General features: G+C 37.1%; 1 protein-coding gene across 1 annotated transcript in view; it reads left to right on the forward strand.

Annotated features, from left to right (window-relative positions):
- The window catches only part of Kdm3 (Lysine demethylase 3), a 264,097-nt gene that overhangs the window by 234,997 nt on the left and 5,649 nt on the right, over nt 1-23,451 (forward strand). The window contains exons 5-11 of the mRNA XM_069822650.1: nt 8,135-8,287; nt 11,061-14,036; nt 14,163-14,313; nt 14,410-14,540; nt 16,356-16,610; nt 18,421-18,621; nt 21,398-21,976. Of these exons, the coding sequence (XP_069678751.1) occupies nt 8,135-8,287; nt 11,061-14,036; nt 14,163-14,313; nt 14,410-14,540; nt 16,356-16,610; nt 18,421-18,621; nt 21,398-21,976 (4,446 nt within the window). The remainder of the gene's footprint in view (nt 1-8,134; nt 8,288-11,060; nt 14,037-14,162; nt 14,314-14,409; nt 14,541-16,355; nt 16,611-18,420; nt 18,622-21,397; nt 21,977-23,451) is intronic.

Raw genomic sequence — 23,451 nt, forward strand, 5'->3', positions numbered from 1 at the left:
TTATCTTGATCGATCAGCAGTTTTAGTTTTGCGTGTATGCTAATCGGTAGTTTCGTTATTAAATGCTGGTTGTTTAAATTGAATATTTTAAAATATTCTAAGTGATTTAAGCTTCAATTTCTAAAGCTTTAAGTACCGGTATATCCTTGCAATTCAGAGAGGCGGAAGTGCAGTTTTAATGACGATCTACAGCAAGAATTCAAATTTATTAAATTGAACAAGCTGTGTAGTGACTGAGAAAAACTGGCCTGCAAACATGTCTATATTTCCGTTGGTCATGGAGGCAGATAAATATGTAATTGTGAGGCAATTGTATCTGATAAGTGAGTAGGCCTACAGATTATTTTTGAAATGAGCGAAAAATGCCTAGAATTTTAAGACTTTTGTAATATTGCAGAATTTATTCTTTGCCTTCCAGGCGGTACAACTGTTGATTAAATATTTTGTTATGAACAGTATGTGGTCAATGATAAATCTAGTTTAATAAAATTGTTGAAACGATGAAGGCTAATTATATTAGGTGTAAGACAATATTGTGTCATGGAATGTGAGAGTTTTATGATAAGATGTTGAAAGACTGAAATTTACTGTGTAAGATTATTTAATTGGAGAAATATCTATGGTACTATTGTGGCAAAATACAGGCTCCCTTTATGTCTACTTAAATTTTTGTATGGGGTTTGCTGTTGAAGAACATTGGTAAGCTGCATTATGTTCATACAACAAAACTTTTCTTGAATATAGAATATAATATAGACCACGTCCCGTTTTTGTCTCAAGGAAATATGGTTGCTGGTGAATTCAGTGTTTTATTTTTAAATACCGACGCCTCCATTCATTTCTTCTTCACTTACAACTTATTATTCATTAAACTTCTGCTTAAAAATACCAAGAGTATTTTATACGGTTTTTGTGGTCGGTCGCTTATCTTTATTAATGTTATTACCCCACGTATTATTATGCAGTTATGGATAGCAACTCCAAAAAAAAAAAGTATATGTAGCTAGTATAAGCCATAAAATCACCATTCACCAATACATTGATAACAACTGCCGCTTATCGAAATAAAATATTATTATTGAGCATTCCATTTGCGAGCAAAATCATTTTTAGAGCTCAACTTTAGTATGCAGCGACCTCGATGTTATGCATCCATTTAACTATGGAATGAGTAGAGCTTTGCTTTAATGATTATGTTCATAGGCCTATTTTAATACTCGGCATTTGCCTTCGTTTTTGTAATTATCTCGTTTCGTGGCCCTCTCCAAAAAAAGAAAGGATTTTAATATAAACATTTATGCAGTGGATAAACGGATTTAGTACCAAGAGTATAAAAAGTTCGGAAAGTTGACACGTTTACAAAACTGTGTTGTACTTTTGTATAACAATATTCAAATTGAAACGTTGCGAAAATAATTCCCATTTTTTAACATTTTTTTTTTCTGTGTCTCTCTCATTCTAACATGTACTGATTTCCAGTTTTGAACCGACGAAACAGGAAGCAAGTGTTTAAGGTTAGAGAAAACTACGGGTTAGATGCGAAACGAGTTTAGCGTTGACATATTGAACAATTCATTGAGATTTCTCGTGCAAAATATTGGCGGCTAGCGGTAAATTGGCAACATATTCACGGAGACAGTGTACCAAGATTTAATTGCGAGTAAAATAGCGTTACGGATCAGCAGTTATTTCGTGCAGTATTTTTTCGCTAGGCCTTTAGTAAAACTAGCATTCTAAAAATATGCTGGTGATAACTTTTAGGTGCTGAACAAACTTTGAATCTTGAGCCAGAATGTGGCAACAGATTTTTGAGTATAGAGAACAAAATTTGTTTCGGTTTAAGTGTAGACTAGAAAACAAATGCCAAAGTGCTGAAATTCTACCGAAGACGCAAAATTTCCACATTATATGGAAACATCCTTTGTGAAGTTGTAGGTGGTACATACAATATATTGTCTGCTATGATGTTTCTGGCATGCCTTATGCAGTTTGCATGAATGATAGATTTCTTGGGAACATGGTATCAGTAGGTAAAATCGACGGTAATATTACGGTACTTCGTCCCTCAGAAGGTTTGGGGGTTACTCATTTGATGGCTGTAGGGCTCTTTCGGTTGCTACCTGTGTTTACAAGAGACCATTCGTGTGATGCGGGGAAGAAATACAACGAAAAAACCAGTAGGAGCATGAACAAATGTGTATGGAAGTGGAGTTTTAAATCAAATAGTAAATGTAATGACTCTAGCGGCAATAGATTTGTCATAGTTCCAAAGTCTTGAATAAACTCGACTTCGAAATGTCGTTTATTTATTTTAACCGATAATTCCATCACGTCATATTCGAATCCATCCATCCCTCTTCTGTGTATAGGCGCAGGTATATGTGACAAGTTTCATACGCAGTAAATTTGTACCATTTGTGGATTGCTAACAACACTGTAATGCAGTAAGACTTATCATAATGGAAATAATAATAATAATAATAATAATAATAATAATAATAATAATAATAATAATAATAATAATAGTAGATATAATACGTGTCTTTAATTTATTGACTTCAGTTAGGTGTGTGTGTGTGTGTATGTGTGTGTGTATATATGTGTATATATATATGTCTCAGGTTTCATAACAATGATTTGAAGTATATGTTTTGTGCTGTGTTACTTTATTATTTTTAAATATTATATGTTGAAGTCATAGTTGTGGTTATAGGAATAATATCCAATAACATAGACCCGTCCAAAAGGCTAATACTTAGTTGAGTCTTCTCATACTAGGTTTATCATGGTGTTGAGTTTTCTCATACTAGGTTTATCATGGTGTATTCGTATGTTCGTAGGCCTGGAGTCCGGAAAGTAACTATAACTTAAAAGTTTCATTTTCCGTACTGGTTTTGAGTACGGAAAGAAGTAAAATTCGTTATAGTATGAAACAAAGCTGTGATGTTTATAGAAGTAGTCGTCTAGTAATATAATGGTGGTTAAAACAATAATTATGAAAGACTGCCGAGGGCGACATGAATTTGGCAGTAGACAGTTTTGTCAGAGTCCGTGGATATTCAGAGTACCGCAATCCTTTGTGCCGGAAATGCCGACAAATCAGTCATTGTTATTCCATTGCGCGCTATTTGACACGTATACAGTTGTAAGGGAATGAATGTAGCTTAGGTAGACTAAATAAGAATAAGATATTTTTAATTTTAAGGGCCATGGACACTGGTCTAAATTGAGTTTTACTTTAAATGACCCTATCCCAAGCGGTTGAAATGGAATAACAATGGCGGCCGATTGCGCTACTCTGGGTATTCACGGACTCTGTTTTGTCATGTCATTAGAGACAGCTTTCAGAAATAATTAAGACGACTGGATAATCATCAGATCTGCCCAGAATACAAAGTTCAAATGTTCGTTATTCATTGTATTAGCAGGTTCATTGTCGACTGATAACTGAAGAGAAAATGATAGACGTTTTTATTGTATACTATTTGCCAAAACTTCCAGATATTTTCCAATTGTAGCGGTGTGACATTTCGAAGGATTACTTGTAATTTACACAAACAAAACGCTTCCATTTAGATCCTTTTCCCCTATGTACTGGTCTTATTTTAATTTCTTGAAATGCTCCCATAAGTGTCTATTCCATTAATGAAGTCACAGTAATATATAATTATATTGTTTGCTCGTTCGTTCTGGCACTATTGTTATTAATAGTACGGGTTACGGGTGTTTACAACTAGCGAGACTTCTAGGCCTAGAACCTTAGACAGAAGGCATTAACAACACAACACAGAACATATATAACCTAAAACAATCAATCGCTCTCTAATCCTTCTTAAATTTGCTTAGCCCCCCCCCCATCTCTCTCTCTCTCTCACACACACACACACACACACACACACACACAGCTTGCCCATTGCTTTTGGCTTGTTACATTTGAACAAAAGTGCAAGAATGCATTCTTGAAGGAAGGTTATGAATAAATAGGCTATAATACAAATAGTTAGTCTTTTACATGTGACAAAATATTTTTTACGCATTTTTCACAGTGAATTGGCAACACTGAAAACAATTGAAACAGTTCACTGTGCAAGGGAGTTCTGTCTCCACTTTTCTGCCGGAAAGGGAACCCAGGTCCGCCGGGTTTGTAACCGGAAACGCTACAAGCCATAAAATTACAATTTGTTGTAATAACTAAAATCTTGCGATCTTGGGGTAATAACTTCTATCACCAAATCTAGGATGAGCAAAAATAAATACCGGGTCAAGAAAACCATGTAATATCGGTCCAAAAATCTTCTTTAGCAGATATTTGAACATACAACAAGTTCTGTGATGAATAGTTTTGTTTGTAGCGGATATCTAGGCCTATTATTTGTGGACATTACGAGTTTTTGAATAGATACTGTAGCGGAGAATGGTTTGAGGTGTGCTATCTTATCTTTGCACCTATACTAGGAGATGCCGACGCTCGTATCTTCGGATGTTTGCTTCAAGGAAGTGTAACAATAGGTGAGTGAGTGAAAGAGAGTGTGTGAGGAATGGTTGCGCATGAGTAACCGTATGATGTGCCTAGCAGTGAATCATGCTACAGCACTTGTGCCGACGGGCTAGCTTAATGGCAAGTTGCTTCCAATGACGTGTTCGTATTATATCGCTTATGTCTCTTTCCCAAGTGAAATGTGACCTACATTGAATGTATAACTTCTCGGTATTACACTGTTAAGTTGACTGAGGACTAAACCCCGTCTGTTGCTGTTGGAAGTAATGAAAGCAAGGATAGTAGTTGACTTGTCATTGAAGTTCCAATTTAGTTCTATTCGCAGTACAGTATTTCTTAATGCTGCCCTGCACTGCAGTTCACTATTTCTTTAATTGCACAGCTAAAATCACAATTTGCGTGAGAAAGATAAAAATACACACTGCATTTAATCGCCATTGTCATTGTATCTTATTGATTAGATTTTTTTTTGGAATGTGTCAGTCTTAATACGTCTGTCATGCATTTCTGCAGTAGTAGTACTAGTTGTAAAAATTAAAAATGCAATTTAATGACTGCAGGGGCTATTCCGCTTCGAAATCCAACATGGACTAGTAATGATTGTCAAATTTTGTCTGGAACCATCTATCGCGACAGGGATTTTTTCACTTACTGTAAAATTACAGCTTTATTTTTTTTTCCCCTGTAAGAAGCCATGCTAGGGATTTTAGGGTCCTTATTAATATTATTTTTCTTCACTTTCGGGCTTGATTTGGACCCGCGTATCTTTGGACCCAAGGCTTTACTGTGAAGAGAAGTCAGTATCGATGACACTTCAAAATAAAATTCATACAGGCTGTGTTATTTTGTTCCGCGCCTTAGGGTTGTGGCATGCCTGGACTCGCGTTGGTCCGGGTCTTCATGAGGGAAGACTTTTTGTCATCGATTTTGACCAATATACGGCACGGGAATTTTACGTTTCTAATACTTGGTTTAACAATGCAATCATTATCGTTCTTGTTTTCCAGCAATTGAGGCCATCAGAACCCTAGTAATCTAACAGTAGCATGAGAGATGTTCTGAAAGTTGCGAGATAGCATACCTTCAGTTGACATAAACTTTTTGCTCAACGTAAGGCAAATAGACGATGGAGTTCATGTATATCCCTCTGTCCTTCAGTTGATACATTAGGCATACGCTAGTGCACTTTCTCATTTTTCGTAAATTTGTTACTTGTATCACTGTGGTTCTAACGGCCTCAATTAATAGTTGTAATATTTAGGAATTTAAAATAAATTTTGCTGAAGAGAGGGATAGATAGATAGATAGATAGATAGATAGATAGATAGATAGATAGATAGATAGATAGATAGATAGATAGATAGATAGATAGATAGATAGATAGATAGATAGATAGATAGATAGATATGATCAAGTAGTCCTCTTATTTTGTGCATAATGTAATGTTAATTCAGTAGTGCTGAACGGGCAAACACCTCATTCCTTGAAGTAGATGTCTTCTTTTAACTTTATTTCTACCTGCAGTTATATTAATGTTTAGCTAGAATTTCTTGCTTGTTAACTGCACATTCTTATTGAGATATACTAAAATCTTAACTTAATGTTCAAGTTTTCATTACATTAATGAAATATGTTTACTATTGTTACAATCATATTCTCCATATTGGAATTATTAATAGAATAAGTTAACATTAAAATCCCAAGCATTAGGATCAACAAACTTATTAATTTCTTTAAATAAATGTTGAAGTTCAAAATCTTCAGTTGAGTATTCATTGCGTCGACTTATAAAGCAGTGATCTTTCAAAAATTCGACCCTTTTGCAACGGAAGTTGTATTGAATGCATTAGTAATACTGCATAAGCAAATTACTTGCATAGTATGCAAATAACATGAGATACCTTTGGAAGCACGTTCAGTACAGCTGATATAAGCATTCTCGTGGGAAAGCGTCTTCGGCCTGGTGCATTGGCGGAGATAACATTGCCACCTCAAAACTATGGTGCCAGGCTCTGATCTGTCCAATTATTTTAAGTATATAATTGAAAGTAATATTTTTTGTGATTGTAAATAGCTAGAATTTGATGGAAGGAAAAACGGAGAGGGTGGGGGTAACATGTATTGCGTTCGCATATTTCGATATGAACAATTCGTTCCCATTTTATTGAATGGTAATGGTAGTATACTGTAATTATTTAGGGTAATAGTATTATTTGGACCCGCTCCAGCAGATATGTAACGGCTAAAAATAGATTTTTTTTTACATTTTTACAAGGTTCATTGTCTCACTACAATGCAGTGCACTGTTGTATTAACATAGAATATAACTTGGATTATTTCAATTATTACAGTGTTAGTTGTTTTTTGTACAAGGTGTAAGTTTAAAATTCATTCATACTTTATTTATTTTAATACATTCAAATTTTGTTTCCTTATACGTGCCCATCCTCACCTGACCTTGTCAGGTAATCGTTCTTAGCGAACTCTGTTGTGAATCTGCGTAACTATTGAACTGCAGGAATGATGCGCGTGCGCAAAGGATTGTTTGTTCGATTTCGACAAGCGACCTTCGTGCGAAGAAGTTGTGTTGCGGGAAGGAAGACGATTGTGGCAGTGATTGTACGTTAGTAAATACAGTATAAATATATATTTTACATTATAAACGTTACTTTGAAAGTAAAGGAAAAACAGGGCAACGTACGAAGAAATATGTGCTATTATACGTGGAGGTTATATACCTCCATTGACCTGGTGAGTGTAGAATCGTTAATTATAGCATGTAAACACTTCAAATTAATGTGCTGGGAATAGTTAGAAAGACGTCTGTACTAGTCTGCCCTTTCGTTGTATTGTGATTAATGTACGATATGTAGATTGCCACGTTAGATTGGTTAATAATAATGTCTTTATGTAGATTTAATCGAATACGTTATTACGTACGAGATTAAGTAAATTGAAGCTTAGTTACCATTACGAAATATAAAGTTTCGATAAATACGTATTCTTGAAATTAAAATGTAAAGGATATGCTTCAGTGGTCGTCATTCATAGGCTTGTCATACAGCGTACGTGCGGAATGTGACCAGAGCTATGGCGGTTTTTGGAGACTACCCGCTTTGAAGGGAAATAGTAGTGATGCGATAAGAGTGCAGCAGCAGAATGTGTGCGGGAGCGTAGGCCTTGAAATAGTTTTATTTAATAGTTATATACAGTCTAGCAGGTTCATAGTTTCGTTATTTGCGCTTTGTTTCTTTGTGAATAATTTGTATTATCGAGTGTTTTTCCTTATCCCGGAGTGATATGTGTACATGAACATCAGGGTGTTCCCTCTCCAGTTATACTTTTATGGCGTTGTACTTTCACATACTTATTACTGTTCATGTTCGTTTTTTTTTCTTTCATTAAATTGTTCAAAGAAAGTGCTGCTGCCGTACGTGGATAATATAGGCTACTTTAATTTCAGGAAGAGAGAGAGATACTGTATAGATTGTGAAAATGTGTTGGTCGTAGACATAGGCCTATTATTTTTCATGTTTTCCCCTCCCCCAAGGTAATTATGAAATTGGTAGTTTTTTAAGATTAAATTGTTTCCATTATAGAATATATTCACAAGCTTAATTTTCTTTCCTATTTCAGCGCAATATGTGCTGGAGCATTATAAACAGTTTGCCCCCACCTTCACGAGGTTCTAGTAGTGAGGAAGACAGGAAACGTGTGGAACACGATGTTACTCAACAGCGGTTAATGGCAGAAAGACTGCGGCAAGAACGAGACAGATACTATCCTGGGGTAAGAGCAATTTTTATGCTATTTAGCTTTTCGGTTCATGATAGGCCTACTTATACTCCACATGAAATAACAAAAATGTACATGTATCCTACTATTCAACATTTATTCATAAACAATTTTATCCAATTATTTGAACGTTTAATACTGGTTATATCCTTGTATAGACTTAAGACTTAATATAAATTTTTATAAAATTTATGCAACCTTACCACAACAAAGGGTCCTTATAAACTGCAAGAAATGGCAGGAATGTCTTGAAGGATTTCATTCGCATACCGGTAATATGTAGTTTGTTGGATTTTACCAGGTTGTGTAGGCTATTGAATGTGACTGAATTGTTGAAAGAGATGAGGAATTAACTAATCACAAAACTATGTATTTTAAGTATTAAAACCTATTTTGCTTAATGGGTCCGTATGAGTGCTTTAAGTAATATAAATATTTGGTAAAAGTTTCATACATTTTTACGTAACTTCTCATTTAGAAAAGTAAGCTTGGAAACTTTAAATACTCTGGTATATTGAGAGTGAGACTTATTAATGATCACGTTTATTTATGGACTTGGAAGTCATACAACTTTGGAAGTAATTTTTCCAAGTTCATTGTCATAAGTAAAACTAATTTAAAGATCACTTTTAACTACTTTTATGACTTGTTCGTTATACAACTGCTGATAGCTTATATTCTTTCATGTTGTCAATAACTGTAATATTAATACTTATCTTACTACTATTAATATTTATCAGAGGACAATTACAAAATTCACCCAAGTACTGAATGGCTTAAAAGTTACATTATAAACGGCGTCACGTATAATTTGTGTAGCTACTCATAAGTCTTCCGTATCTTTGAAGAGTGAAATTTCTTGATTTGAAGTATATTGCGTCCCAGCGAGCTTTGTGCCAACTGGGTGAAAGGAGACTCATCTCTGGCCGTTCGCACATATATATTACATTCTTGTAAAACTTCATATTATTCACTTTGCAGCTACAACACATTCATGGACGCCACCGGCGTTGCTCAGTCGGTTAAGGCGCTTGCCTACCGGTCTGAAGTTGCGCCCAGGCGCGGGTTCGATCCCCACTTGGGCTGATTACCTGGTTGGGTTTGTTCCGAGGTTTTCCCCAACCGTAAGGTGAATGCCAGATAATCTGTGGCGAATCCTTTGCCTCATCTCGCCAAATACCTTCTCGTTATCACCAATCTCATCGACGCTAAATAACTTCGTAGTTGATACAGCGTCGTCAAATAACCAACACTCATACAAGGGAACCTCATGATTTAACTGAGGGCGTGACTCAGTTGGTTAATGCGCTTGACTGCTGGTCTGAAGTTGCGCTCGGGCGCGGGTTCGATCCCCGCTTGGGCTTATTACCTGGTTGGGTTTGTTTCGAGGTTTTCCCCAAGCGTAATGTGAATGCCAGATAATCTGTGGCAAATCCTCGTCTTCATCTCGCCAAATACCATTTCGCTATCACCAATTTCATCGACGCTAAATAACCTCGTAGTTGATACAGCGTCGTTAAATAACCGAATAAAAAAATTGAGGATTGACTTCGCTGCAATTCCTTTAGTTTGTGAATATACATAAGTTAACCATTTTAATTAAACCAAGCCTCATTCGAGAAATAAGTGTGGATCAACACCACTGTCAGCAATGTTCTGTAAAATCCAGTTACAGAAATTCACACGGCTTACGTCGTCTTGCTATTTTAATTCCTAGACTACGGTCATTGTATAGCTTATGATTTCAAGTGGAAAAAATTTAGTAGCTCTATGGGCAGAACTTTTTGAAATGCCTAGTTCCTTTGAGAGACGGCATGGAGTTTTCTTTGGAGAACGCTCCGAATGATTGTCAAATTTCGTTTAGTTTCTCTGCCATTAGAACATATTTCTTTCAGTCGGGAATTAGGCCATATCGTTTATTGATTCTTAAATATCAGAACAAGATTTCTTGCAGAATTTCTGTGTGGAAGCAGAACGTCGTGGCATTTCAATAAACTTGGAACTACAATAAACTAATTTTAATTCACACACAGTAATGTAAAAGACACTTGTACATTATGAACATGTCAACTCGCTGTAAGCCCAGTACAAACTGAGCTGGCGCCGAACATTGACTTAGGTCTTCAGCGGAATTAGTTTGCTTGGTGGGGGAACCTCCAGCGGCTGGCACAAACCTCGCTGGGACGCCCTATATATTCTCATAACATTTAATCCTAATGTTAGATAGCTATTGCCTGGTTTTGCCATAAAATATTTTATATTTTTCGTTATCAACTAGCCTTTGTAACAGATGTTCGCATTTGCTCATTATTTCGTTGGTGGAGAGTATTTCTCTCTTAAAAATAAATAGGATTTTGCTGGATGTTATTGATAAAGATTACTTAGGCCAGCTGAACGAGCAATAGCTCTTCGTTTGTGGGAGTTAATTGTACACGTAGCATGTTGTGAATCTTATAGCTGTACATAATATTTATTTTGTAAATGCAGTAGGATCTTATTATTTTATGTTATTATTATTATTATTATTATTATCATCATCATCATCATCATTATCATCATCATTATTATTAATTTGTATAAAGCTGTTAGAAATATACTTTCCATAGTTCAGAATAAGTATATAGCTAACATTAAAACACCATTTGCTTGTTTTATAATATATTCCTTTATTATTTGAGGGATTGGAAGCAGATCTGATATAGCGTTAATATTTCGGGTTCTGCTGTAGTGCTATAGTTTTTCTTACATATAAAATTTGGTTTTCTAGGTCCAGAGACCTCCAAGTGCACCAAAGGAATATCCACCTCCTGCACACAGAGGTGTAACCAGTGGGAAGTCGTCTGAGAAACCTGCTGGCCATACGGTGCTACCTAAAGCAGAACCCAACTTCAACCTCTTCGGATATCCAGCATATCATCCTGGAGGGTTGCTTCCCCATGACAGTGGCAAAATAAAGCAAGAACAGTTAAAGGGATCACCTTCTTCGGGTTTAACATCTCTAGGGACTGTGAAAAGTGGAGCTGCCTCTATGGTATTAGATAGGGAGAGAGACTTGATGTTGCCAAACCCACCTCCACTCATGAGTGATATGAAGAACACTGTAATTGTGAAAAACGAGGTTAAGAGCTCACACCATCTTCATGAATCTTCAAAGGTGCCACCATCACATTCTCCGAGCCCCAAGTTGAGGGTCGGAGAAATGGTGACATCACAACAGCCACATTACCTCCCTCCAGCGTCACTGGCTCAACATAAAACTGCATATGAGTACCGAAGTCCCACGCAGTCCCCTCATCACCTTGCTCCCCGGCACACGCCTAGTCCTCACCATACTCACATAGCAATGGAGCCCCAAAATTTAGCTGGTAAAGGAATTCAAGTGCATCACAGGTCCAGTCAGCAGTCGAGTCCACACACACTCCCCCATCGTCAGTCTCCACATGCGATGCAGCAACAGCAGCAACCTCATCCGTCACCTCCTGAACAGAGGTATGGTGCAACTAGTGGACCAAGTTCGCTGCCATATGGATCTTCTAAGACTGCAACTGTGGGTTCATATCCCTACCCTTCTCCTTCGGGACATGTTACCACGTCACATTATCAACTCGCAACTGGTGGTAGTGTAACAGCGGGCTCCAAGCCCAAAGTGAGTAGTCCAGCCCCACCTCATATCTACGGCAAGCCTGGAATCACGACGGGTACTCCAGTCTGTCGTGCTCAAGACACAAATCCCAACTCTGGTGCTCTACCCCTGACAGCAAAACCCCCCCTCACCTCCTCTGTTTCTCCTTCGCCATACCAACAGATGTCGCCCCACCATCCTCCCCCAACACACCAAGTACCTGCAGGTCCACCTCCTCCTCCGGCCCATTCGAGAGGTGGTAGCAGCAGCATGGTTGGAGAGCATAGAATGTATGACCGGCTGTATCCTGGAGGTGCTGGTCTCGCCGTGAAACCGCCTCCGCAGCATCAAGGCTCTTCCCCTCCCTCTGCTAGTGCTGCTCCTCTGCCTAACCCTCGCTCGTCCCCATTACAGATTCCTCACCAACCTTCAGGTCATCATTTAGGTATGACTCCAGTATTCCAAACGCAACCTCTGGATCTTGGAGTGTCCTCGGACAGGAGTAGTAACAGAGAAGACTTGGTTGGTTCTCCAAAACGGAAAGGTGTACCGATTCACCATAGTCCAGGACAGATTGGAGTTGTGGATCCAAGCAAGAAGCGACGATGTGATCAACCTAACCTTCCATCACAGCAAGTAATGGCACAGGCCCAACCTCTTCTGTCTCGAGTAAGTGAACCAAGTCCTCTGATAGCAAGTGCTGCCACGCCCATAACTACTGTAGTGAACACAGCTGCATACTGCACCCCTGCGGCCACCACAATGATGGCGTCACTTTCACATGAAGCTTCGACAGCAAGCACAACAGTTACCACAAGTCAAAGTCCAAATACTGTCCCAGTAAGAACAGGGTCAGGAGACGGCTCTGTGAGGCCAAGCAGTACATGTAGCAGTCCAGGGTTGATAACACTCTTCCCTACAACAGGACCAAACATAACACAGCAGCAGCAGAGGAATAGTCCCGTACCTCTTGCACCACCTTCAAGTTCCAGCAGCCCTAACCCAGTTGTACAGCAGCAACAGCCTCAGCAACAACAGCAACAAGCAAGCACCCCTCACACTCCAGTAAAACCTCAGCCTCCTAGTAGTGTGGACTCCGACAAGTCCAATAGCCCTGGTCCTGTTCGGCCAACTACAGGCAGCAGTTACCCTGTACATAAACTGAAGAAAGCTTGGCTGCAGAGGCATTCTGGGGAAGATACCGATACTACTGGAATGGTGGGTAGTGGCTCTTGTGTGACATTGCCATTGAACCTGGGTACAAGCACAGCATCTGGAACTGGAATTAATAAAGATAATGGTGGTAGCGGAAGTAACACTGTGTCTTCTCATCAAAATGTGTTGAATTGCAAAGTGAAATCGAGCTCTAATAAGGGAAATAATCGCAAGGGGCCTGCACAAGCTGGTACTAAGGACGGAAGTGGGGTTACTCTTAATGGGCATGCAACAGATTTGCCGTCATCCAAACTCTCACGCCCTGACGACTCTTCTAGTTCAGATCCAGAACACAAGTCTCCTCCTAAGAGGAAACCACCGAAAGTGAAGCGGAAGAAAGGAGGGGGTGCTGCAAGGAAAGCAGCAGAGGAGAAGCGCAAGAAACTTGCACCAGTGGCAGTGCACAGTGAAAGTGGTAGTGACAGTGACAAGGAGAGTCTTAGTGACAAAGATTCGGACAGTGGTGCTAGTACCAACCAGAGTGGAACTGGTGGCAAGAAGACTGCCAATGGCGGTGGTGGAAGCAGCACAGGCGGAGGTGGTGGCGGGAGTAAGGAGCCCCGGAAACGAGGACGCAGGCCCAAGTCATCAAAAAACGATCGAGGTGAGGAGCCGCGGCAGAAGAAGTCTCGTGACGATCCCCCGGCTCCACAGCGTGACCCTTTTCGCAAACCCCCCATCAGTCAACTGAAGAAGACGGGTGAGAGTTTCCTGCAAGATGGTCCATGCCACGAAGTGGCACCCAAGCTAGCCAAATGTCGTGAGTGTCGCTGGACACCTAACCAGCGCTCCAAGAATATGCCTAACATCTTCTGCCGCTTCTACGCTTTCAGGCGCCTGCGCTACACCAAGAACGGACAGCTAGCCATTGCGGGGTTCTCGGATCCACACCGGGATGCTGCAGAGGTAGCTCAACAAATTCATGTCTTTAATTTTAAGTTCTCGTAATGTTCAAAATATGAACAAGTCTTTTATTTCTGTGTGTGTTGCTCTCTTTTTTTTGGAATAATATGAGGAGATATATTGTTGCAGGAAGATCTGAAGCTGTGGCTTCCATTGCCTGACAATCCACCTGCCGATCTAGATCTTGAAATGTCGAGATTTCTTTTAACTCAAGTGGGAGATCAGTTCTGCGATTTACTAGAACAAGAAAAAGAGTCCATTGCTGTTCATATGTCTGATGGTCAGTTGATAGTTAGAATTAAATTTTAATACTTTCCAAATCTCCTTACTTATTTATGAAATACGTTTTTGAAATAAGTTTTCTTTGCATTTCCAGAAAAAACAATTGCCTGGAAGAGAGTAGTTCAAGGTGTAAGAGAAATGTGTGATGTTTGTGAAACAACCTTGTTCAACTTCCACTGGGCATGTAATAAATGTGGATTTGTTGTCTGCATTGACTGTTATAAGGTAAGTTGTTACACGTTGCAACCTTCGAGCATGTATAATTCGAGGTGTGATTTTTTAACCGTGTTAGCATGTTTTAAATTTCTGAACTTCAGTTGGCTCTTTCATTGATAGGTAATACATTTGTAATTTGTGGTGTGATTAGAAATCATTTATTTCCTTTTCTGATAATGTTAATGCTAAAGAGAGAAAGAGGAAAAAGGAATTCAGTTATTTACGTTAACTTGTTTGTATAAATTGGCCTCATGAAGTTCCAATATAAAACAGTTGAAATTGTATACATGAACTAGAAAAGTGGCATGTATGCATGTTAATGTAGACTTCATTCTATTTAAGCAATACGACAGAACTTCTCCTGTTTTATTCAGTAACTATAAAGTAATTTTTCGAAAAATTTAACAAGCTTGAGTACATTTGTCTAATATCTTATTGGAGGTAATGCCTTTCAGAATGTTCAAGTAACAAGTTACGGATTTGTGTTATTATGGAACTAATAACTTTAGATTGGATTGGCTATTTTAAGTTTTTATATTCACCTTTCTAAATGGAATGTACAGTACTGTAACATTCAGCACGTAATGTTTAAACACAAGTGATAATTTAATATATATTACCGTACAAGGTTGGGAAGTGCTTTTTACAAAATCGAAGAAAAGTTTGAAAAACAAGTAGAGTGTTGGCTCGTTTCTCAATTTTCGAGACTTTGTAATGCACTTCACAAACACGTATTGTACAGTAGTGGCAAAAAAAAAAAAAAACCGGACCGACCCTTGTAACTGATTTCAGCCTTGTTCACTCCAGAGCACGATAGACTGGTAATTAAGACTTTCGTGGTTCGAATCCTGCCTGGGAAGGAAACTTTTTTGTTCCTTATTCAAATTTATTCCCAATACTTTTCGATTGCAGGGATATTTTACTACTTAATCAACTTATTATTCCCAAAATATGAATTTTACCAGCAGTCAAAAAGTATTGGGAATAAATTTGAATAAGGAACCAAAAAAGTTTACTTACCAGGCAGGATTCGAACCACGAAAGTCTTAGTTACCAGTCTATCGTGCTCTGGAGCGAACAAGGCTCTGAAATCAGTTACAAGGGTCAGCCCGGTTTTTTTTGCCATTACTGTATATTTTTTGCACAATCATATTTTTAAAATTGCAAATACAATATATTCTGCATTTGAGAATTGCAAAACTATACTGTAATGGTAACTAAGTAACAAGAAGTGCACTGTAATGGGTCTATTTCAGTATAGTTTTATGTTATGAAGAGTGGCTTCCCTAGCAACAAATTTCCGTGTGGGACTTATAACTTTCATAGCCTAACAACAATAGCTGTAAATACAACAAAAAAACACGATCATGCAAAAATATTGTTTTAATTCAGTTTTCGTGTTGTGCTCTTGCAGTTTCGTGAGCCGCATGGTTCCGTGTCATATAGAGCTTACTTTTCTGGATAAGTGAAAATTGTGCAATATTAATTTTTAATACCCCTAAAAATTTTTCTGTATTTGTAATCTACTCATTCCTTAGCTACATACCGAGACATTTTTCGTATGTATATTTTGTTAAGCCCTGATCGTGCTAATTATTATATCCATAGTGTCAACAGTAAGCAAGATGAGTGTGTGTAATAAGCCTGCATATGATGATCTTTTTTTATAACTGACCGCATCTGATGTGTTTGAATTGAGCTTTTTAACCATCTGAAGCATGGCACGTTGTTGACTTACATGTGTGGAGTACTTGCACACATTTAACATTGAAGTATTGCGATAATTTCAACTAGACTAAAGCATATTATGTACTTTGCTTTCAGGGTCGAAAGAATGGCTCAATCAAGATTTGGGGTGAGGCAGGCAAGGATCGTGATGAATTTTCATGGCTCCTGTGTACAAACAGACAAGCTCATGAGCAGGAAAAACTAATGTTGACTCAGATAATTGCAGGAGATTCACTGCTTCAGTTAGGAAGAAAAGTTCATGATGTTCGAGGACTGTGGTGTATTCCCCAATACTGTGGTTGTGCAATGAGCAAGGAGATACCCCACAAATCAACAAATGGCATCTGCAAGGTAACTTAATGTTTTAAAATACACGGAAACGTGTACAGAAATAGTGTACAATTTTAAGGGCTTGCAATCCTGTTGTTAATGTGATAACTGGTAATTTCTTCTTTACTCCATCCCCTTCCCCTGTTCTTTTAAGTAGTGACGCAATTTAATGTAACACTCTTATTGTGCTGCAGAAATGTTAAATATACGAATACAGAGAGTGCCTATGCAGACCAGTTTCTAGTAGTAATGTTGCATAGTGAGGAGTGCCTGGTTCGAGGAAGCTTGGCAGTAAGGGGTGGATTGGGACTCATCTGCATAGAGCAGTGTGGACAGAATTGTCCTTAATGCTGATGTACAACCACTTGCCACCCACCAACAGATTTTGTTAGATAGAGGTTGGAGTATGACCGGCCTGCATAGAAACTTTCTGTACTCTCAATTGTATCTTTCCCCACTTTACATTGTATTTCATTCTTTTGTTTTCTTGAGTAATGATTATAACAAACATATCATAATTATATTCCAAATAGTAAATGGATTAATTAATTAGATAATGCACTTTTAATTCTGAAAATAAACACGGTTTTGAATTAAACAAGAATAAAATTTGTGTACATGGATATTTGTTTATGTTCGGGCCAGATGTCTCAGTCAGGAAGTATATGCATGAATTTTAAAGCAATGTGCTGTGTTGATTGTTGCTCACTAGAGCATATAGACTCTTGCTTTGTTAGTTGGTTCCATAATTGACAGCATAAAGCATGTATTTATCCTATTCTAAAGGTCTACTCTGATGCAATTGCTGTGTTTGTATCATATTCACTCATAAAGCTGAACATTATAGTTTATAAAGTTTTGATTCAAGGTTAGCTCAGTATGAAGTCCTTAGTAGTTTAATTTAAACATTTTAGAGATAGCCTGGGATTTTTTATTGTGAATATAATATATGAGTAAATATGATATTTATATTTATATATTGTTCATTGCCCTTAAAACGTGTAGTTGTAACTTCCGGAATTGAAGTGTTACCTTATGTTGTGCTGGAAAGCAGTTGCATGGAAGTTCATCATGCCTCTATGGCTTTGTGCTTGGAAGTCCTATGTTACATTGCCTTCAATACAGTAGTTCTGTACGTTACAATCCAATTTTATTGCTTTTCTTAGTGTTGGGATGGTGGTTTGTTCAAAATCAAGAACTTTAAAAAAGAAAACTGATGGAACATTTCAGTATGTTCATTTGCAGGCCTTAAAACTGAAAGGGGCCAGAAATGTTACTAGTATATGATCGGTATTGGTTTCCAGATTTGCGAGTATTTATTGAATTTGTTATAAATATGACGATTCTAAATAGGCAGTTATTTTAGTGGCATATTTGTCTTAAGGACTGAAGATTGACATTCAGGGTAATTTGTTATGCAAATAGTGTATTTTGTATCAATGTGCAGTGTAATTATCCCATATAATTATTTTTTTGAAAATGATGTAGGATAATGAAGTTGAGTGCTACTGTTAACCATGTGTGGCACATTGAGGTTTCTGGTTAAAATTTTAACTGTAGTAAATAGTCAGAATTTTGTCGAAATTATTAGTGGTGCTCTTGTTTAAGCTATTATACTAGAAAATAATCGTGACTAAAAATAAAAATTTAAATGATCCCACAAATAAAGAGCCTATCTTACAAGGTTTCATTTCACCATTATGAAAATCTTCTTAGACTACATTTAATTTTTGCAATGAAATTGAGCGTAATTAAAACTGGTATTAGGTAAGCATATGTTTACAATACCCACATTTAAATGAGATTTGGTTATTTTTTGTGTTTTGGTCAGGATTTGTTGAAAATCTTCAAGAATGAACCTCTGAATGGCATAATCAAGCAGGATAAGAAAGACAAGGAAACTGAGGGATCAGACAAGGAGAAGAAGAATGGGGCAGCAAATGGAGCTGTTGTGAAGCAGGAAGACCAGAATTCCCCCCTTAACTGGTTGGCTGATGTTGCTCTGTCTAATGAGGACAAAAAACCATGTGAGGTAATTGAAATACAGAAATACAGAAACCTTGTAGGCTGGGCTGATACAAGACAGCGAAGCATGAAACTATTGTTGATTTCACTTTATGTGGAAGTCCATGTTCTACTAAAATTGCAGTGACTGATCACTTCATACACAGAACAACTATGGTACACACCAACATATGGATGAGATTGGTATATTAGCTAAATATTCTATGTAAAGAACTAATTGTAACACGCGAAGGATTAAATTAAAATTTTCTTGATAAACATTTATATCAGTCGCTATGTGTAAAGATGAAGTATCTGATTAGAGGAAGTGATAAGATATTTTTATCTAGTTACAACATTGTTTCTTTTAATAGGCATCATAACTTGATACAAATTCACAATTTATTACAACACAGCTACAGTGTGACACTTTTTTCCCCATTTCACACCTTTGAATACACGAGTTTCGAGTTTCGGACCTTTTGTAGACTTTGTCAATGAAACACAAGTTCTCTTAACACATTTCTGTGTTGGAATTGCAACATCCATCATCCAATTTCTGTGTAGTTCTGTCAGGACTTTGTAAGCTTTGTTACTGAGCTCAATGTTGGAATGCATGAGCTGTATCAGAAGAAGCAATATTTGTTTCTGGTTGCTGATGATTTGCATGTTCTGTTATCAGTATGCTCGTAATGTAATGTGTAACATTTTTATTTGTCTGTTATAAAAGGATCATTATTGAGGAAGAAATTGTTGCCTAAATAAACATGATTTGTAACGCTCTAGGATGTTAATGTCATGTATATGAATGTGTTAGGAAATTCATTCTTGTCTTATGATCTTAACATATTACAGGCCATTTCTTGTTAGGAGGTACGATTTTACAACTAAACTAGATACGAAAATGTAATTGACTGTAAAGGTTTCAAGTTAGTAATCATTGCCAATGGAAGTATGTATATTTTTTTGTGTACTTCATTTTTGATCTTGCTATATTAAGTAATGTGAAACTACATTTCTCACTTTCCCTATCGATTGCTGACAATGACTGCCCTGCAAATGTCTGAGAGAGGGGGCAACTTCCTGGAATTTGACTAGGGTAAAGGAAAAGAGCATGCAATAAAATGAAAGTTTTAAGGGAAAACTATAGATTTTTAATGAGGGTTTGCAGTGAGTTTCAATCAAGAGTGGTTCATGTCAGCGCCTTCATTTTCCATCTCTGTCTCCTGCTCTTCATTTTTGTTACCAGACTTACCAGATGGGGAGTGTAAATGGCAAAAGAAATTGTGGGCACAGCATGAATTCTTGCAATCTTTGTGTTAAAAATACTGTAGTACATCCCTTCTGAATCATATCGAGGAAACTGAACGTCTCCCCTCTTCCAGACAAATTTTAAAGACACTCCCATACCAACAAAAGAACAGTAGCAGACAAAGCCCACACTTAAACTAAGCTGTTGTCAAGCATTTTATATTACTTCTCTTGTGTGAGGTGAAGCCTTCAGTGAAATGAGGGATGGACTTTTGAGTTTGTTCCAGACTATAAAACTCAGACTTCACTGTTATTCAGTAGGTAATTACTAGTAGGGCCTACTACTCATCTGTTTGCTTAGAAAAGATTTAACAGGCCTATATGTAAGGAAGAAAATGTAAAAAATTGCAATATAAGAAATTAATTTTTTTACGTTGATATTAACATAGAAAAGATTTCTGTATTAATAGGCATTGTTCTAATGTGAAAAATAAGATGAATTTTCAACATCCGCCCCCTATGATTATTAATGGAGCAATTCCTAAAATGGGAATCGAAGTAACCGCAGAAATTTGCCCTAGACACTGTCCTGTGTATCATAGATTTAACTTGGATTGTCAAATTTCGAGCCAAAATCTCTGACATGAAAGTATATACACTACACAAGTTTCCTTGGCAGAAAATCTAACAGATGAAGCAGTTGGAGATAGACTGGGTGAGAAAATAGCTATAGTCTGTCTTCTCTTACAATGGGGAAACATCTATCAATTTCTGTTATCTTTCAAGAAAATTGTCTTAATTTCTGACAGTTTGTGAATGAGCCTCCTGTTCATGTTACATTTTGCAGTAAATTGAAATGCAATTAATCTTGTATATAAATCTTGTACATAACAAAATAGAATTCCTGTACGTTGTTACATTTACTTTGTATACATATGTAGTGATAGTGATAAACAGTAAGTGATAATATATTTAATAGTACAGGATTTACGTTTAGAAGCTTAATATAATTTTAATGTTAGAAAAGATGTATGCAAACAGTGTGGCATAAATGTGGGAAAGGGGATGCTGTATGTTGGAGAAAACCGTTTTTATGATTCGGAGGCCACTATGAAATAGGTAATGGCTGTCTCGGGGGAAAAAAAAAAAAAGCTCAACATAAAATTACACATTGATTCATAAGACTATTCCACGAACTTTGCAATTCACTTCATAGTTCACCATTTCTTTCTTGAAATTCTCAGTCACAGTGTTCATCCCTTTCATTCTCTACAACATCGTGCTTTTGCTTTGTAACATATTGAGGATTTGCTTATTTTGCTTGTCGAAAGCTGGAGGGCATTATAGTCATTTGACCAGTGTGGTGTGTGTCATAAATGACGAACTAGACAATTCGAAAAAACTATTGGACACAGCACTGTATATGCCTGTATTGTGAGGAATATATGGCACAGAAATTTCCATTATGACTTAATATTTGAGTGGCTGTCACTGAATTGTATTCAGAATTATACTTGTTAGGTGTGTGTAATATTTTTTGTAATCATTTGCAGGATTCTGGTGGTAGTAGCAGTGACTCTGATGAAGATAAGGATGGTAACTATTCTACACTTCGGGAACTCTTGATCCGTCCTTCACACAAACCCAATGGTAATGGAAGTCGATCCACTTCTCCAGCCAACAACTTGACCAGTTCATCTGGTGGCCTTAATAACGCTACCAATAACAGTTCTAGTAATGTGAACAATAGCAGTAATAACAGCTCGGGCAACAGTGGTACAACTTCAAATACAAGCTCTTCTGGAGCACCAGTGCCTGCAGTCAAGGGTTCCAAGAAATCCAGATTGGACACGCTGGATGAGGTCATCTCAAGTGTAATTGAACACAGTGTTCAGAAGGAAGATCACCATGGCAGCTCCGGTTCTGTGGAAGGCAAGCCACCAGTAGAGTTGAAGCACTTTGTGAGACGTTATAACTGGGCTCAAAAGGGACGTGAACCTCTGCCTATCCGCATCATGACACTCACTGAAAGCAAGATTCTGTATCCGGATGTTCCTCATTCATGGCTCTGTGATGGCAAGCTGTTGAGACTCAATGATCCTAACTGTGAAGGAAATTACCGCATATTCCAGGTTAGGATTGACTTTTTTTTTAAATGTGCGGTAATAATGTGTGTGTCAATAATATTGCCATGCCAATTTTTGTCCTAAAGTCTTTGGTTTCAGAGTTCTTGTATAGTTAATTCTTGTTACTTTGTTGTTGGGAGTAGGTTTTTATATCTTTTGTTTGTGATGTCGTTTATTACAAGACTTCAAAATGCATTACGGTAAAGTATTTTCTGTATTGCATATTATGGCAGTATTAAAGAGAGTATTAATTTTTTCAGTAGAGAATAACAGTGTGCAAAACTTGAATGTATTTACATACATTATGATGACTCTTTGTACATAAATGTTACAGAAAGAATATCAAACATAAATTTCAATATAAATTAAGACGAGTTGCAAAATTTCTTCATAAATTCTGTTGCTAGTATTATACTCTGTGCAGAGTATGCACATTTGGATTGTGTTCTGTTATTAATTTAAGTAAGGACCTGCAAAAGCTACGATATTTTTTCTGGTGTTGAGGGGGGTTGAAGAAAATGAAAAAAGTGAGGTTATTTTGAATGTTCATTATAAAACAAAGAAGCAGCCCATACTTTTACTATACACACAGAAAATCCGTGAAATGAAAACATAGTCATTGTAACCACATAAAAACTTCTTCAAATTAGTTCCTTTGTCTTTGAAAACATTGCCAAACTGAGAGATCTCCGAATGTACATTACTACATGGCATCCAGATTGCCTCTTCACTTTATATACTGTATATGAAATTCGAACTGTGACAGATTAACAACATTTAATTATTCACTTCTTTGCTTGCTTCATTTCACAGTAATCAGAAACTAATTCCTTTTGGCCAAGTCTTTTATTTAATTCATCTTGCATAACTGTGTTAAAAGTCCAGTTTTAATGTCTGCCAGCGAGATGTTCTTTGGGTCAAAGGTGGTCAGGTTCCCAAAATTGTTTTACTTAGGTCAGATGTCCAGTGAAAGAAGTTTTGTTGAGGTCTTCATAATCGTCAGCCTTTTGAACTGCAATTCTTGTAATGCTATAGCCATTCAGAGTAGCAGCTCTGTCATCCATGACAATGCAATCTTTTTATATTCTTAAAATTTGTTATGTATCTTCAGTTTATTATACTATTATTACTACAATGGCATCACAGCCCAATGTCGGACCTTAGCCTCCTCTCAGTTTATTATACTGTGGGATAAGTAAAACCCTTCAACACTTTGAATTTCAGGTAGTTCATTAGAATTTAGGGAAGTGAAAAATACGACACCAGCATTTTATATTTCATGCAATAAAAGGATTAAAGAACCTAAGTATCGTTGTTCCTGCAATAACTCATATGTGACATATTTATCGATTTTCAGATTTTTGCTTTATTAAATAACTTAAATAGTGAAACAACAAATAATAAAATCTCCTCTATGTAATTATATTTCTTTCTTTTGAAAAATGTAAGAATTCACAATCCCCTATGTATTGCTGCCATAG

Source organism: Periplaneta americana, chromosome 3 (assembly GCF_040183065.1).
Source record: "Periplaneta americana isolate PAMFEO1 chromosome 3, P.americana_PAMFEO1_priV1, whole genome shotgun sequence".
In the NCBI taxonomy this organism is placed as follows: domain Eukaryota; kingdom Metazoa; phylum Arthropoda; class Insecta; order Blattodea; family Blattidae; genus Periplaneta; species Periplaneta americana.